Below are 19082 nucleotides of genomic sequence, written 5' to 3' on the forward strand. Positions count from 1 at the left end.
AGGTAGGTAGGAAGATAATAGATAGATAGGTAGGTAGGTAGATAGATAGGTACACACATACTCCCCTATACCCTCAAGGCCCTGCACAGAAGTATTCTCTCTGCGGATCCCTCCATGACCCTCCAGCCTGTGCTCATGTCGGTCCCCTTGGGACCTCTACAGCCTTTAAGTCTGTCCACATACCCTGGAACACCTGCCTTCATTCTCTAGTCATTTCAGGCACTAAAGCACAGCAGTACCGCAGTTCTTGGAGGTCAGAAGACCTGCGAATTCGGTTGATTCAACCTGAACCCAGAGAAGAAACATTTGATGAAATCGACCCCTGCTTAAATACCTTTAGGAGACGGGACTTCATCCACCTGGAGACAGGTTCTTCTCTGCTGGACAGCACACCCCCTGTTCTGTCCTACCCAGTGGGCAGGTACATGTGGGGAGCATCACATAGTATGTGCACCTGCTTTAGGCTTTCCTTTTCCCACTTGACACCATGCCTTCACTTTTGCACTCACCATTCTGTGTTTTAACCTGGTTCTCAATGGTCATGTCTACTGCCCTGGGTGTACTCCATCACATTAAGCGTCATTCACTCATTATCTAACAAATGTTTACTGGGTACCTACTATGGGTTGTAGATGCCTGAGATTCAGCAGGTAACAAAGTCCCTCCCCTTGTGGAACTTAAACTCTCACGGATAAAACATGATGAACATGTGGATATGACATGATAACCATGCAGCCATGACACCGTGGAAAAAGGTAATACTTTACCTATTTTTCAGAGAAGGACTTTGAGGTTCTGGAAAATGAAACAACTTGTCCAAGGTCATATAGACAGCCAGAGATGGAGCCACGGTGTGACCCCGCTTCTAACACCAAAATCCAAGCTCCTCTTACCCAGGTGCTGGAGAGCTTGGGAGAGCTTGTAGGCTAAGGGTAGCTGAAAGGGGAGAGAACTTTCCAAAAGCAAAATATCCACATTTCTCATGTTTTCCTCTTGGTTTATGTCTGAAACTCTTCTGACAAAAGTGCCCCCATGAAGTGGGTACAGTAGAGTTGGTGAAGACACTAGTCCTCAGCCTCAATCCATTTGAGCAAGAAGAAGGAGTGGTGAAAAGACGTTCCCTCAGAGCCTTGGAGGATGGGCTTGGGCAGGGGGCAAGCCCAGGAGCAGCCCCTCTGAGTAGAAGCGTGGTACCCCTCCCCATGCACCCCCATTTGCCACCTTCAGGGACAGGGAGGGAAGGTGACAGGGAATCAGACCCAAAGTTTAAGTCCTGGAATAATTGATGCCAGATCCCAGGTTCTTCCCACTATTAACATTCAAGGGTGATATGGTGCAGCTTGGCTTTAAAGTTTGGGTATGATTTTTCTAGGCAGCCAGGGAAGAGTGGTGTGGCATTCCCCATGTAGGAGAAGCAGAGTTATGGAGGCAAGAACAAGAGTGTTATCATCAGGACACAGTAAAAACAGCCTGGGGTGCAGCAAGGCAGGGAAGAGCACCAACCTGGCCATCAGGAGGCCTCTGTTTCAAGGTTGCTTCGAGAGAAACCATCGTGGTCACCATGGGTCTTGGAGTTCATCCAGTCCCACCCTCTGGCTCTAATAAAGAACACAAGGTCTTCCTTTCATCCGGCTGGAAAGAGAGAAAGCTAACAGCTTAACAGTTCAAATCGCCATCACAAATCTCCCTAAAACAGCGGTTCTAAGGGCATGATGATGGCACCACCCAAACTGGCCAGCCCAGCCTGACGCAGCCCAGAGCTGCTTCCTGAGCAAAAAGAAGCCTCCAGCTTCCAAACTGGAGCAGCAAAGACTAACAGTACTGGTCTCTGCCCTATGCGAGCACCGGCCTGGGCAACTCACTAAAATGCTAGGAACCATTATCTCCAAGTTACCAGTGGGGAAAATGAGGCTTGGTCATCTGTTCAAGATTAAAATCAAAGCGATGTGATAGAACCAGGATTGCAATCAGGTCTTCTGACTCCCAAGTCTTAACTTTAAAATGTCCTTCTCAGAAATGCCAGCCATTCCCTCCAAGACCTGGACACGTTCTCTGGGAACTCCTGGGAGAGAGAGCTCGCTGGCACATAAGCACGTATTGAAAGCCTAGGGATTGGGTTTTAAGCAAACAAGCAGGTGTAGAGAGTCAGAGGAAGAGGCGCGCAGGAGCCATGGGTCTGCAGCTGAGAGCGCCTGGCAGCAGGCAGAACAGACAGGTGTGCCGAGTTACAGGTTTCCTGAACTCCTTGCAAACGGGGGGCTTTTCTCCTGGAGGGTCCTGGTTAAGCCGGGTGCAGGAGTAAGCGGGGCGAGTCCCAGATTTGTGGGTTATCAGATTTTCTGATCCCAAGCGGAATCCATGGGCTGCTGAGGGCCTCCAACTCTCATGCTCTTGCATTGTCAACGAGCCTTTGGGAGGCTCAGTAGAGCACACCGCCTGTTGTTCTCATGGTCTCCTCTAATCCTCCCTGACCGTCGTAAAGATAAGGCAGCTGAGGTTCAAAAAGGGCAGCGAGTCAGACCAGGTCGCACGACCAGTTAGGTCTACAGACCACCAAGATGACGGAATTAACGCTTCAAGATGTTTTCGTGTCAACGGGAACAGGAAGCCCTGAGCCCAGAACCACCCTCTAGAGATGGAAATTCACAGAGGGTAGGGGCGGTGGTGTACAGTACTTTGCAAGCAAGGGCACCTCTGAAATCCCAATATCTCGGTCTGCACGGAGACTGGCACTGCCTTTGAGTGACCTTGGGGGAGGCAGGGGCCCTAGACTTTCCAGGCCCCTGTCATCTCCAGGTTCCTGCTCCCGGCACACCCCAGCCCATCAGTCTCCACCCAGCAGCCAGAATATTGTTCCAAACAAAAAAAAAAATCTGATCACGTTCATCCTCTGCTTAAAATCCCTCCAGGGGCTCCCCATTGCCCTCAAGATAAATCTTTCCAGGTGGCTGCATGATCTGGCCCCAACCTCCTCCAGCCTCTCTGCCCTCCTTTCGGCCTCTCACGACACATGCTCCAACCAAAGTGGACTTTGTTTAGTTGCTTGAACATCTGCTTCTCCCCCTCTCATCCGCAGTCCCTTCACCAGACCTATTGCTGCCCAGCCTTCAGTTCTCATCCGGCTGTCACTTCTCCAGCCCCTCCCCTGACACCTTAGCCCAGGCCAGTTACCCGCACAGTGAGTCCCTGTCATCCACTGTCTCATCCTCGTCAACCTGCTTGCCACTCCTCGGTTCCCACTTAATATCTAACTGCCCCACTAAAGAAGAAGCTCCGCAGGGTAAAGACCCTAATTATCGTGTTCACCACTCTACCTCCCTCACCAAACACAAATAGAGCGCTGTCAGTGATATGAGTTTGGGGACAGCTCCAAAAAATAGTTGTTGAGGGAATGAATGAATGAATGAAGAAAGGAATCTATCATGCATTAAAACTCTCAGTGCCTCCTCTGGGGCCAACGCATGAAAAAGAATCCTGAAGGTGCGTCTATGCTGGGAAGGAAGGATAAGGGGCGTCCACGGGGGCCGAGTAAGGAGCAGCCGAATCCCTAGTGTACGCAGGGGCAGATGGGGTCACTGAGCTGGGCAGTCCCACCACTCCTCACCCAGGCCCCAGCGTCCTGGGTCATCACTTCCGGGCAGCTCAGCGTCTGCTTCTTGGCCTCCGAAGCTGGGCCTGAGCCACAGACGTGAAGACAGTCTAGAGAACTTTGGCCAAGAGCCAGCCACAGGGTGTCTGGGGCTCTCTCTCACCTGACGCGCCAGCTGGCAGGTGTGTGCGTCTGTGTCTGTGTGTCTGTGCATGTCTGTATATCTGTGTGGGTGCACAGTCTGGCCATGCTCATAACGACCCCAACACACGCCCTCCCATCCACGAAGTCCAGGAGGAAAGAGGGCCTGAGTTTTTCTTCGACACCTGCCCAGTGGCCCACACAGCTGGCCATGGACAAACTGAAGGAACTAGGCACTGACCTCCTTCCAGCTCATCCTGAAAAGCAGCGACATCGCTCAGCCTTTCTCAGGTGGTGGGTCTTGCGCTGGGTAGTGCCCACCTGCCCCTGCCGTTGCCCACCTGCTCCAAGCCCTGGAAGGCGGCCCCCAGGAGCTGCTGCCTTCCTCTTTGTCTCTGCCATGCTCTCGGGTCCTGGCTGCGGGCACACACCAGCAGGCGCGGGCGCAGGGGTGGCGCGGCAGCGGAGGAGGTGTTGACCCCTGGGGCTCTCTCCCTGCCAGTGGGCTACAATGACCCTCGACCAACAGCACCTTCCAGCCATCCTCCCTCCAAACTGCAGTTCTAATGGTTTGAGTTACAGCTCCCTCCCCTCACCCCTGACAGCTCCCACCAGAGTGCTTCACCTCCCCTTGTCGGATTTAACCCAGCTGCACCTTGTAAATAGTTCCTTCTCAGTCTCTCTTCACTCACCCCTTCTCAGTGCACCACCTTGTTTTTCTCAGATGCAGATTCCAAAGAGGCCCCAAGTTCCTGCCCTTGAGCAGACTGGAGAGAGCCTTAAAGGCCACTCCCACCTGGGCTCCCACACCCTCCTGAACTCCCTGGGGTCAGACCCCCCCCCCTCCACGGAGAACAGGACAGCCCAGCTGCTAAGTAAACTGCTACAGAACCAGTGTCAGCTTCTCCAAAACGCCCGACCCCATCCTCCCAGCCTCCTCCTTCTGACTCAGCTCCACTGCCTGATAGGGGAGTGGGATTGCAGCACGGGGGGCGGGGAGGGGGAGCCACCTCACAAGCTGGAGGGGGCTTTTATAATTAGGATTGACGACACAACCCTGCTCTGCCCTTCATACCCCTTGTGACCTCCTCATCCGGTACATACACATCTACCCTCAACTCCCCTGCTGCTTCCTCCCCAGATCCTGGTGAGCGAAATATCCGTTTAAAACAGGTTGTACCTGTTCACACACACACATCCATTCACAGACACAGACACATTCACATCCACTTTTCACACATGTACACACACACACACTTATTCACATGTTTACACACACACACACTTATTCACATGTTTACACACACACACAGAGGCACAGCCCACATTCGAAAAACACACCAAACTCGCTTTTACCCTAAGCATCAGTAAAGCCAATGACTCTTAGAGCTGGCTGTCCCCAAGAAGAACATTCGTTCTCGAGCCAGTGGGCCTCACCTAAAGCAGGGACAGGAGAGAGCAGAGCTGGCATTTCATAGAAGCTCAAAACCCATCAACAGAAAAGCCCGGTGAGATCCCTTGGCCCAGCAAGATCCAACAAGTGTTCCAGCAAACACAATTCACTGAGATGCTCTGTGAAAAATGAAATTCTGCAGTCCAGGGAGTTTGGGAAACATAGCACACCATATCATCCCCTTTTGAGAATCACAATCCACACTGGCATAGCCAAGGTTCTGAGAGGTCCTAAAGAAAAGATACTTGTTAAAGGTCACTTAACCCAGCATTTCACCAGCTAGATGATGTAGATGGATAGACAGACAGACAGACAGAGAGGCAGATGATAGATGGGAGAGAGAAAGAGAGAGATTGAGATTGATTTTATAGTTACATAAATTCAAAGGAACAGACTTTTAAATAACATGGATCCAGACCAACGATTTTCATTTTATAATGAAGACTTGGGGGCTCAGAAAGGGCTTTGCCCAAGGTCACACCGCTGGTAAAAGGCAAAGCTGGCACTAGAACCCAGACCTCTTAATGCTCTTTCCAATAGGCCCTGTTTCCTTTTCTGTTTAACTCTAACCCCCAGGACTTCTGGTAATCAAAGAGATGGATGCTATTTCCAAAATAGACCCTGGTGCTTGTGACTGCACTCAGTGAATTCACAGGGCTTCCCTCTCAAGTGTGCTCTCTGCTGGGGAAGGCGCTCTTTCCTGCATCCCAGACTCCAGGCCCACCATGGCGGGGTGGCAGGGCCCAGGGCAGAGGCCTGCAGGTGAGGGCGATGTTGAGCCCTGGGTCTGGGTACCTGGATCCTGCTACTCTGCTGGAGCTGGGGAGGCAGGCTTCCTGATGTGTGTCCCCAAATGGGAACAGACACTTGCCAGGCTGTCCCCAGGGATGGGGTTGGAGAAAGGAAATCTGGGGCCTGACCTAGGCCTCGGGGCACCGCCTAGGCCTGGCACTGCTTCATGGGGCTCAGCTGCTAGAACCAGATCTGCCTTCCTGCCCCTGCTCCCTGGGTATCTCTGAGCTCCTGCAGCCACAGCGACCTCTACCCCACCGCATGCTCACGGTCCAGAAAGAGGCACGTTACCCTCAGTGGACACTCAATGTCCACTGCTGCCCCCAACTACCGCTCTTACATGGCTACTTAATGCCTCACGCAGACACATCCTGTCTCCCTACAGCGCCTTCAGGATTGCTGGGTGCAGAGCAGGCCCTAATCTCTGCTAGCTTCCCAGGGACGAGGGCTGGGCTCTGCAGGGCACACACATGGATGGAAGAGTGCCTGGCAGGGTGTTTGGGGTTTGTAGCGACTCACCATGTCCAACAGCAAGATGAATTCCTGTTGGATATCTGTGGCATCAGGCAGAGAGTCATGGGGAGGAGCAGACTCGAGGGACCCCAGGAAGCCACAGAGCCAGCCTGCTTTTCAGCGTCTCAGTCCCCCCCACCACACAATATGGGAGTTGAGGATGTAGGTGGACCCTTCTAGCTCTAAAACTCTGATGCGATTCTATTATAGAATCATAGAGAGGGGAAAGCCTAAGCCACTTTCTTGTCATTCTCTTCTCCAGCCCTTTAGCACAGAAGAAATTGAACAAAGACTTGCAGGGAGGATGTAGCGCTGGTGGCCAGGCTCAAACAAGGCTGCCCCTCCCCCAACTCCAGGCACCTTGTGGGAGTGTATCGGCAAGACACACTTCAGACCCCAAAGCCAGTGGTTTTTGATGCCTCAACCAAAGTCACATAAAATAGAAGACTCCACCACAGTGACAGGCCCAGATAATCAGGATCAGGTATGGACAGGAAGCTGTAGGGTGACTGTCTCATCTCCTGATTTTTAGGCTGAGAGCCCAAGTGAGCCGTTTATCTTCCTCAAATCCCCTCCCCACCCCAGACCTTTTAGACTGTGGCTTGAGCCCTCTGCAGTGAACAAACAGGGATGCCCCCAGCATCCTAGCCTGGGCTCCAGCCCTCTCTCCCCCACTTTCCCCATCCATCTCTGAGGCTTCTCTGCAGCTGGAATGGAGGGGGGGTGGCATATGACACCAGAGGCCTGCCCTCTGTGGCACCAATGCCCACACTTCCCCCTTTCCCAGGGAGCAGGGCCACTTCCCTGAAGACGGAGCAGAACAGAGAGTTAATAGCAAGCAGTGTTTGTATCTGCCCCGCGTCTGGGACACACAGCCCAGTTCCTGGGGACCTGCCAGGGTGGCCTACTGTCTGGCACTGTTTGCCTTTGGGGCAATGGGTGCCTTGAACAGGGAGGGACAAGGAGGCTGCAGTGGGGGTGGGGAGCAGGGCACAGCCCGAGACCAGGCAGCCTTGGTGCCAAAGGCCATGGCTTCTGAAGCTCCAGGCGAGGGTCGCTGGAGCCAAGGGCCTGCCCACCGTCCTCTCTTCAGGATCAGAGGACCCTGATGATGGTGGAAACTCCTTCCCACCTCTAACAAAACCCCTCAGAACCATGGTCTTCCTTCTCCCAGGCCCCTCAAAGCCCAGATAACTTCTCAGGGCTCTACCCTCCCTAATAAGATAAGGAGATGCTGCAGGTGCTGCCCAGAGGGAACACCTGGAGGAGAGCTGAAGCCCTGCTTCCAGGGTCGTCCAGAGCTGGGCTGCACCTGTGTTGTAGGCGGCTGGCCTTACAGACCCATCTTCCCCCAAACCGTGACCTGTCACTTCTGACTGCCCCTCAAACCCAGCTCCTGGGGCAGTGTCTCTCCTTCACCAGCGCAGCGTCTGATTATACACATCCAAGAACTATTCCGCTCTTGGTCAGTTGCTTCTAACTGAATGTCACCCAGAGCTGTGGGAACCCTAAGTAGTCACTTCCTCTGGGAAGATGAGGGGCTGGATTCCTGGATCTCTAAGGACACTTCCAGCTTCAAAGTGCCATACCCATAACCACAGGGCAGGGGTCTTAAGCCCTCCTGGACATCAGGACAGAACTTGATATTACAGGAATACAACAGGAAGGACCCCAGCCTTCTGCCAGAGACAATGCAAGCCACCAACTAATACGTGGTTCCCTTTAGGTGTTTATACCACACTTGGTGCATATACCATACTATGGGCTATATACCACATGTCGTATATCATCACACTGTAAGGTGTGGTACACATTTTGGAGTATATGGCACACTTTGTGCATGTACCATACTTGGGGGATATATACACTTTGAGGTATAACACACTTTAGGGCATAAAGACACTTTACAGCATGTACACACTTTGTGTATATCTCCACACTTGGAATATATCCCATGCTCTGTGGATACAGCACACCTTGTGTAGAGACCTCACTTCTGGGAGCATTCTGCAAAGTGTCAGTGATGTAACTCCGGCAAGGCTCCAGGGTGAAGAGTACAGACCCTAGAACCTGATGATGCTGCATGCAGTGCACTCCCACCACTGTGGTTAACCTTGAGCAAATCACTTGTCCTCTGAGACTCAGTTTCCTCACCTGTTAAATGGGGATCATAATAGTACCTACCTCATGGGGTTTGGGGGACGATTAAATGAAACAGAGCTTATAACAGACTTACCATCGTGTCTAGCACAGGAGAAACACATGGTAAATGGCAGCTTTGTTATTGCTTGTACTTTTAAAGGCGTTTTATAATGCATAAGTATCTTTGAATTTCAAATATACATAAATTCAGACATTCCCAGAGTCTTAATGCTTTTGAAAACTCAGATAACAGACAGACCATTTAATTCATATTTATTTCACATTTGATCTGTAAACTTTTTATTTAAAAAAAAAATTCCACTGTCATTAGCAACATGTGCTGACATTAGTTTTTCTTTAGTGAAATAAGAGCACAGGCCTTAAAGAGTCTCTAAAACATGGGGAAACTTGGATGTAAACAAGGTCTCCACCCTCCTCCCTTGACTTTGGGAGTTCATTAATGACTTGATCTCAACCAGAAAAACAGGGAGGAAAAAATGGACAACACTTTGATACCTAAGAGCTCTTGGGGCAGGAACTGTACAGTTTGGCAGGCCCATTTGTCTCTTCAAACTGTTTACCTTGGGCAAATTGTATCAGGTTTGCTTCTTCCACATAATTTCCACTTCTCCGTGTCTAAAAACAGCAGGTAAAAGATTCCCCACAGTCAGCACTTTGGGGGAGGGAGGGGTGCACATACATACAAGATGGAAACATACATATTTTTCAAGCAGTGGCCCCCGAGGAAAGGAGGGAGGGGACACTGGAAAGAGAAGGTTTTAAAGTGAGGTACTGGGGCGAAGAAGGATGCATCAGAGGATAATGGCTTTCTACACAGGGCTGATGCAAGGCAGAAAGGTTCATTTACTTCTGTCTTGGTCCATCATTGTAATATTTACATAGGAAAAGGCAATTATGCTGTTAGGCACAGGGGAAAAAATGGACAGAAATCTTTTCCCCCTCAGGAAATCTCAAAGCAGGTCCAGTCCCAAAGGACAGTCACCAGTTGCTGGTGAAAAAGACACAGAGGGAGGTAATGACAACAGAAAAGGGCTCACATTGCAAAGAGGCTTGCCCTGAGCTAGCCACAATGTGTCTGCCTGGAGAGCATCTCCAACAGCCAGGATGCCAACATCAAAAGCCAAGCGACATTGCGGACAACGTGTACTATCAAAAATAGTGTATATTTACAAGGGGGGATGGGAGGGCGGGCAGGGCTGCCCTGAGCTTTTGTTTAAAAACAGAGTCGGGGGAGGAGGAGAGCCAGGGCTGGGTACCCCCATCTATTAACCCTTTGTGAGTCATCCCCTCTGGGCTCTCGTGCTTGCTCTGAACCACGGTGAGAGCTGGACCCAGGGGAGGTGAAAATACTTTTAGGAAACAATACTGATCTGGGGGCCCGCCCAAGAACCCAGGAAGATGGCTCCGAGTGAGGAGCGGCCCTAAGAACAATTGGGGGGGGCGTGTGCCCCCACGGTTCCCCACCCACCCCCAGCCAGTACTTTTCTCTGGTAGGAGAGTGCAGATGCCGGCAGGGCGCCGCAGAGCAACCCTCGGGCCAAGAAACTCGGAATAGGCAGGACCCGGGTTTCGGAGAGCTGGGACTGCGTAGACGCGCCCCTGGATCCCAGCGGCCGCTGTCTGCGCGAGTCTGTTCGCGGGGCGCAGACTCCGCGCTCACACGATCCGCTTCCTGTCCACCCGGCAAAGGATCTTCTTGAAGGCGCGGCGGAAGTCGTGATTGAAGATGGTGTAGATGACCGGGTTCAGCGAGCTGTTGCAGTAGCCGAACCAGAAAAAGAACTTGAAGAGCGTGCGCGGCACCGAGCAGCCGACGGCCGTGAGCGTGTAGGTGAAGAAGAAGGGGAACCAGCACGCCACGAACACGCCGATGACCACCGCCAGCACGAAGGTGAAGCGCTTCTCGCGGTTCTGCCGCCCGCGCCAGCGCGACGTCTTGGCGCCTCCGCCGCGCTCCTCCCCGTGCCCGGCCGCGGGTGCCCCCGGCCCCGTCGCCCCTGGCCCGCGCCGCGGCAGGCTGTCCCCGGGCTTCACCTGGATCGCCCGGGCCTTACCCTTGGCCCGGGGGCCGCGCTCGGACCTGCGGGTCCCCGGGGGCCGCTCGGCGTGCTCGGACGAGGAGCTCTCCTCGAGGTCCAGCGCGTCGGCGTCCCGCGGCCCTGCCGGCGTGGGCTCCCCCGGGGCACCGTTGAGCTGGGCCGGCAGCGACTCCGCCTCGGCGCCCACGGGGCCCACGCCGCGCTCCGGGCCCAAGCCGTTGGGTCTGCGCTTGGCGCCCCCCGGCAGCTTGGCGGCGGCATCAGGACCCCTGCGACTGGGCGGCACGCGGGTGCGGCGCTTGGCGATCTGGTAAATGCGCATGTAGACCAGGATCATGATGAGGCAGGGCGCGAAGAAGGAGCCGATGCACGACGAGATGACGTACCACTTCTGGTCGTTGATCTCGCAGCGCGGTTCGGCCGGCTGCTGGCCACCACTGCCTCCCTTCTTCTCGATGGAGATGAGCGGCGGGAAGGAGATGACGGCCGAGATGACCCACACGGTGACGATGATGGCCTTGATGCGGCGTGGCGTGCGCTTCAGGTTGTACTCTATGGCCTGGGTGATGGACCAGTAACGATCCAGGCTGATGGCGCACAGGTGCACGATGGACGACGTGCAGAAGAGCACGTCGAGCGCCAGGTAGATCTCACACCACGCCTTGCCGAAGTACCAGTAGCCCATGACCTCGTTGGCCAGCGAGAAAGGGATGACAAGCGTGGCCACCAGGATGTCGGCCGAGGCCAGAGACACCAGGAAGAGGTTCTGGGGCGCCTTGAGCGCGCGGCTTGTGAACACGGCAATGATGACAAGCACGTTACCAAACACCGTGAACAGCATGAGCAGGCCGGCCAGGCACACCAGCGTCAGCGTCACCTGTAGGGAGTAGGGGGTGGCCCGGGCGCCACCCCCCGGGGCCTCGGTCCCGTTCCAGCTAGCGTTGCTCGCGTCCGGCTGCAGGGAGCCCATGGGCGCGAAGCTGCCTTCGGCCAGCGGCTGCTCCTGGCGGAACATGAACGCGGATTCCCGCTCGCCTGGGCCTGCTGCCAGCTGCCTTCCGGCCGGCGCCCGTTGGTCCTCCTCTTCCTCCTGCGCCCCGCTCGCCCCGCCGCGCCTCACATGGAGAAGGGGGACCGCTAACGGCCCATGGGCCCGGCTCCCGCGAACCGCGCCCGGCCCGCGCTTCGAGCGCTCGGGGTCGGCGCCTTCTCGCTCCCAGCTCCTAAGCACAGCCAAGTTTTATTTCTAAGCGGCGGGAGAGAGTAGGTCGAGCCGATGAGGAAAGAGATTTATTCTTCAAGAAGAGAGAACAAAAATCATCGGTGGCCTGATGACTTGGAAGGATAACAGGAAATTAAATATATCTCTATCTATATCTTTGACTCTTGAGCCTGAGCGAAAGCAAGAGGTCTTACCGTGTGCGGGGCCCGCCCCCACCCCGAGAGGCAGCCGAGGGGTGCTGATGCTGGCTTGGGGTCCTATGTCTGTCTCCTTACATCCCCGAAGCGATTACCGACTCTCTCGCTTCCCCCAGACGCTGCGGGACTGGCGAGGCCCGGGCTGGGGCCAGGGTGCGGACTCTGCCGCCTCTCGGAGCGCCGCGGGACTTCCAAAGTTGCGTGCCCTGCAGGGGCTGGGGCGCAGCGCGCGGAGCTCGGAGGCGGCGGCGGGGTGAGGGGTGTGCGGGCCGCATGAAGGCGCCCCCCGTCCTCAGGCGGGCCCGGGCGGGTGGGCGATCGGCCCTCCAGGAGCCGCGGCCGAGGCAGGGGGTCTCCTGGGCGTCGGCCCGGCGAGCTTCGGGCGCTGAGCGCGACAGGACAGCTGGGGTCCGAGGGCAGCGTGAGTTGGGGCAGGAGCGCAGGGCTTGGGGGAGAAGGTGCTGGGGGTGGCCGGGCGGCGGCGCGCCGGCTGCTGGGCGTCTGCACGGAAGCTGAGGCCGGTGCTTCTCCGTGGCGCTCACGGTGGACTCGTTTTATAGCCCCAGGATCAAGCCGGCGTTGCCGAGCAGCCGGCGTCACCCCCACGTGGGAAGCCGACCCTCCCCCGCCCCTTGCGCCTCCCCTCCGCGGGTCTGGAGCCCGCGCCGGGCGCCGGACCCACCGGAGCCCCGGCCCCCTGGCAAAACTGGCCCTTTGGGGAGGCGGGTACCTTAAGCGAGGGATTTAAAGAGAGTGCCCGGGGAGTGGGGAGCGGTCCCTGCTGGGAATTGGCCAAGCATCTCTGGGACCGCCGAGCAGAACGCGTCGGGCACCCGGGAGTGCCCACATCGAGCTGAGTGGGACTCGGGAGGAAAGGGTGGGGGACCCCCGGCCGAATCGGGAGAAGCAACCACCGGTACGGGTCGCATCCGGAGCAGCCCCGCCCTGGGCCGGGCCACACTTTTCCGCAAGTGCTCCTGGCGGCGGGGCGAGTGGGGCTGGTGAGAGAGGAAGGCGCACGTCAGGATCCAACCCCTGGGGCGAAATGGGAAGCATCCCCCGGGGAGCGGGCCCCGCCAGAGTTCAGAGCTCCGCTCTGGGGAGAAACGGCCACTTGTATTCCCAGCTGCAGAGCTGTCTGAGAGACACTAGCAGGCCGGATCTGAACCGCGCCCCCTAGACCGCGGTGATGAGGGGTCCTGGAGCGGAGGCCGCGCGCGGCGGCAGAGCGAGGGCGCACTGACACCTGCCGGCCGCTTGCCGTCACCGCTGCGAAGCTACAGGCCAGCGCCTGTACCCTACTCCCGCCCCTGCAGTCCTTTGCCTACAGAGCCTTCTCCCATCTCAGGACAAATTTGTGTCCAAGCTCAAGAAAAAAGAACCCAAATTTCTAATTGCACTTGGTCATGTTGCAGAAATCTTCCTAAAGCATACACTCTTGTGTGTGTACCCTCTCCCCCAGCGAGAGTGAGGATTGGTCTGATACAGTCACATCAGGAAGGGCTCTGCAGGCAACAGAGCCCAGGACTGGCATCCCCCCCTGGACCGGCACAGAGCAGCCCACCCTTCCCGCAGATCCGAGAGGCCTGGATTCTGCCTGGCTGGTTGCTCTGCTCTGGCCTTCTCTGAACCATTGTGTCTTTGTTGAGGCCGGAAAGCTAGACTCCACCCCCCTCCACACCTCCATTTCAGATGCACACACGCAGCGTCTTTCAGTAAGGGGAGGATGCCGGCCAAGAGAAGAGAGAATATTTTCTATGTCCTCTCTGATAGGAATAGCATGGAGTGGGGGTGAGTGCAGTTTTCCTCTGCCTGCTAGATGTCCTGAGATAGATTTTAACTGTTGCTGGAGTACCAGCTTGCATTGTGCTAGCTGCACTTTTCAAATAAACAGCAGGCAGTTTAAGGGTGAAGCCCAGGAGGATAGGAACTGTCAGCAGGAGAAGGTTCGACCTAAAGAGAAATTGTCTTATTTAAGGACCTACTAAACCAAAATACCTTATGTAGTCAACTAAGCTGGAAGTTCCCAGGATTGAGCAGATTGCCTCTCTGCCCGGCAGGGCTCAGGCTCAGGGGCCGAGGACTAGATTAAGGACCTTGAGCATCACTCTCAACACCAGCTGATGTCTACAGCCCCCACCAGTGATACAGGCCAGTGATACAGTGATTGATGCTGTTGCTCTTGATGTAGATAGTCCTGAAGTCTGTACTTTTCAAAGTACTTCACAGGTGTCTCGTGTGACTTGAGTACGTTTATCTCCCGATTTTTGCTCCAGTGGGATGACCTCCCTTTCCAGTCTTAATTCTGAAGAGCCTTTCTAATCCCCTTTTCTGGAGCATCTAAAGAAAGTTAAGGCAGAATTTCCTCCCTCTGTTGAGTCCATTCTTTTCCATCTTCTAACCAATTCTCAGCTCTGTATATTCTGTCAGGGGGCAGAGACATTGCACTAGGCTCAGTTGGAAATGTGGTTACACTCACCTTTGCACAGAAACTAGGAGCCCCAAACCTCAAGTATGAATGCTAAGAGAGCCAAAAACCAAAGCCCATGGCAATCTGGACTTCACTGTGTTGTTCCCAGACCTTAGGGACTGAGTTTTGAGAGGCCATCAACTCCCATCTCCACACCAGCTGCTGACACACATCTCTCCTTCCTATCTCATTTCAGAAGCAAAAAGGGAAATGAAAACAGAGGCCACAGTGTTTTCCTTTCTTGGAATCTCTGCTGCTAGCCTGTGTATGACACCTCTTGTCACATTTTCTGAATGCTTCCCAAACAGCCAGTCATTTTCTTAATTCCTGGGTTTGGAAACTTTTCTCCTAAAATGGAAACAGGCTTTTCAAAGAGCTAGGGTCTCGGAGGCCAATACACCACAATTATTAATAATAACAATAGCTGCCTTTTGTTAAGTTCCTAGTACGCAGCACGTCCAGGGCTATATATAGAGCCCTCTTATATGCAGAGTTCTTCCTCTTGATACACGTATCTTATCACCAAAGGCTCTGCCTCCTTAGTTTGACACTCATGGTCAGTATCTCTGAGCTTTAAAAAGCTGTGTGGGGCTTCCCTGGTGGCGCAGTGGTTGAGAATCTGCCTGCCAATGCAGGGGACACGGGTTCGAGCCCTGGTCTGAGAAGATCCCACATGCCGCGGAGCAACTAGGCCCGTGAGCCGCAATTACTGAGCCTGCGCGTCTGGAGCCTGTGCTCCGCAACAAGAGAGGCCGCGACAGTGAGAGGCCTGTGCACCACGATGAAGAGTGGCCTCCGCTCGCCACAACTAGAGAAAGCCCTCGCACAGAAACGAAGACCCAACACAGCCATAAATAAAATTAAAAAAAAAAAAAAGCTGTGTGGATGCCATTATTTATTTATTTATTTACTGCTAGAAGATTTAGTGTTGTGCTTGCTGAGTGAGACAGCATTGAGCAGAGAGATATCGACAAAGACAATAATTCTTAACCAGGCCTGTATATCAGCATTGCCTGGGAAGGTGAAATACACTTACTGGTGCTCCACCAGGGTAATTATGATTCATCAGGTCTGCGATGGGATGCAGAGTGTGCATTTTAACAAAGCTCTGTGGGAGATGCTAATATGTGTGCTCAGTTAAGACTCACTGCTCTAAGTAATAAATCTCAGTGGGGGCAGGAGTGATGAGCAATTGCCTTGGTGGGGGCAAGAAGGGGGTGTCCAAATGACCTGGGAACTTTTATCAAGCCAGCCTGAGCTACCAAGAATGGGCTCCAAATTAAGAATAATTGTCTTGATTCTTCTGGGACAGCCAGGAGGGTGTCACAACCCTCCAGGCACATGAGGCACAACAAACAGTTGAGAGCCACTATAAATATGGAGGTTGGCATTCCTGGCCTGAGGAGAAGTCACTCCTGGGCACACAAATGGGGGTCCACTATTATTTCTACTATTAATAAAAGTAGATACTACAGAGGATCTGAATAGACATTTTCCCAAAGAAGACATACAAACGGCCAACAGGCACATGAAAAGATGCTCAACATCGCTAATCATCAGAGAAATGCAAGTCAAAACCACAATGAGATATCACCTCACACCTGTCAGAATGGCTATCATCAAAAAAGATCACAAATAACAAGTGTTGGTGAGGATGCAGAGAAAAGGGAACCCTTGTGCACTGTTGGTGGGAATGTAAATTGGTGCAGCCATGGTGGAAAACAGCATGGAGATTCCTCAAAACTTAAAAACAGACTACCATATGATCCAGCAATTCCACTCCTGAGTATATAACTAAAGAAAATGAAAACATTAATTAGAAAAGATATATGCAAAAAAATATATGTTCATGACAAAAGACCCCAACTAGCCAATTCTGAGAAAGAAAAACAGAGCTGTAAGAATCAGGCTCCCTGTCTTCAGACTATACTACAAAGCTACAGTAATCAAAACAGTATGGTACTGGCACAAAAACAGACATATAGATCAATGGAACAGGATAGAAAGCCCAGAAATAAACCCACATACCTGTGGTCAATTAATCTATGACAAAGGAGGCAAGAATATACAATGGAGAAAAGACAGTCTCTTAAATAAGTGGTGCTGAGAAAACTGGACAGCCATATGTAAAAGAATGAAATTAGAACATTCTCTAACACCGTACACAAAAGTAAATTCCAAATGGATCAAAGACTTAGATCTATATAAGGCCAGGCACTATAAAACTCTTAGAAGAAAACATAGGCAGAACACTCTTTGACATAAATCGCAGCAATACCTTTTTTGATCCACCTCCTAGAGTAATGAAAATAAAGACAAAAATAAACAAATGGGACCTAATTAAACTTACAAGCTTTTGCACAGCAAAGGAAACCATAAACAAAACGAGAAGACAACCCACAGAATGGGAGAAAATATTTGCAAACGAAGTGACCAACAAGGGATTAATCTCCAAAATATATAAACAGCTCATGAAACTCTATGTCAAAAAAACAAACAACCCAATCAAAAAATGAGCAGAAGATCTAAATAGACATTTCTCCAAAGAAAACATACTGATGGCCAAAAGGCACAAGAAAAATGCTCAACATCACTAATTATCAGAGAAATGCAAATCAAAACTTCAGTGAGGTATCACCTCACACCAGTCAGAATGACCATCATCAAAAAGTCTATGGACTTCCCCAGTGGTCCAGTGGTTAAGACTCTGTGCTTCCACTGCAGAGGGCTCAGGTTTGATCCCTGGTCGGGGAATTAAGATCCCACATGCTGTGTGGTATGGCCAAAAAAAGGAAAAAGGAAAAAGAAAATGTCTACAATCAACAAATGCTAGAGAGGGTGTGGAGAAAAGGGAACACTCCTACACTGTTGGTGGGAATGTAAATTGGTACAATTACATTACCACTATGGAGAACAATATGAAGGTTCCTTAAAAAACTAAAAATAGGACTACCATATGATCCAGCAATCCCACTCCTGGGCATATATCCAGAGAAAACCATAAATCGAAAAGATACATGCACCCCAATGTTCATTGCAGCACTATTTACAATAGCCAAGACATGGAAGCAACCTAAATGTCCATTGACAGAGCAATGGGTAAAGAAGATGTGATACATATATACAATGGAATGTTACTCAGCCATAAAAAAACAAACAAAATAATGCCATTTGCAGCAACATGGATAGACCTAGAGATTATCATATTAAGTGAAGTAAGTCAGACAGAGGAAGACAAATATATGATATCACTCATATGTGGAATCTAATTTTTAAAAAATTATATAAATGAACTTATTTACAAAACAGAAACAGACAAAGATTTCAAAAACAAACTTATGGTTACCAAAGGGGAAACATGGTGGGGGAGGGATAAATTAGGAGCTTAGGATTAACATACACACACTACTATATACAAAATAGATAACCAACAAGGACCTACTGTATAGCACAGGGAACTCTACTGAATATTCTGTAATAACCTATATAGGAAAAGAATCTGAAAAAAGAATGAATATATGTATATTTATAACTGAATCACTATGCTGTACACCTGAAATTAATACCACATTGTAAATCAACTATACTCCAATAAAATTTAAATATATATATGTATGTATATATATATATGTTCATGGCAGCATTATTTATAATAGTCAAGATATGGAAGCAACCTAAGTACCCATCAATAGATGAATGGATAAAGAAGATGTGGTATATATATACAATGGAATATTACTCAGCCATAAAAAAGAATGAAAGCTTGCCATTTGTGACAACATGGATGGACCCTGAGGGTATTGTGCTAAGTGAAATAAGTCAGACAGAGAAAAACAAATACTGCATGATTTCGCTTATAAGTGGAATCTAAGAAACAAATATATAAACAAAACAAAATAGAAACATAGTTATAGATACAGAGAACAAACAGGTGTTTGTCAGAGGGGAGGGGGTGGGGAAGAAGAAAAATAGGTGAAGGAGATTAAGAAGCACAAACTTTCAGCTCTAAAATAAATGAGTCACCTGTATGAAATGTACAGTGTGGGGAATTTAGTCAATAATAATGTAATATCCTTGTATGGTGACATATGGTAGCTAGATTTATCATGATGATCATTTTGAAATGTATAGAAATACCCAATCAGTATGTTGTGTAACAGGAACTAACATAGCGTTGTAGGTCAATTATACTTCAAAAACAAACAAACTCATAGAAAAAGAGATCAGAGCTGTAGTTACCAGAGGCAGGGGGGATAGAGGGAAGGGGAATTGGATGAAGGTGGTCAAAAGGTACAAACTTCCAGTTATAAGATAAATAAGTACTAGGGATGTAATGTGCAACATGATAAATATAATGAACACTGCTGTATGTTACATATGAAAAGTTGTTGAGAGTAAATCCTAAGAGTTCTCATCATAAGGAAAAGCTTTTTTCTATTTCTTTAATTTTGTACCTGTATGAGATGATGGATGTTCATCAAACTTATTGTGCTATTCTTTCCA

The 19082-nt window shown here is 51.3% G+C and overlaps 1 protein-coding gene across 1 annotated transcript; it reads right to left on the bottom strand.

Annotated features, from left to right (window-relative positions):
* Window positions 1-8925: 8925 nt before the first annotated feature.
* ADRA2A (adrenoceptor alpha 2A) lies at window positions 8926-11705 on the bottom strand. The gene has a single exon (XM_061193376.1). It carries the CDS (start codon window positions 11703-11705, stop codon window positions 10308-10310), a length of 1398 nt encoding a protein of 465 aa, XP_061049359.1. The 3' UTR covers window positions 8926-10307.
* Between the last annotated feature and the right edge of the window lie 7377 nt (window positions 11706-19082).

This window comes from Eubalaena glacialis, chromosome 1, assembly GCF_028564815.1.
Source record: "Eubalaena glacialis isolate mEubGla1 chromosome 1, mEubGla1.1.hap2.+ XY, whole genome shotgun sequence".
NCBI lineage: Eukaryota > Metazoa > Chordata > Mammalia > Artiodactyla > Balaenidae > Eubalaena > Eubalaena glacialis.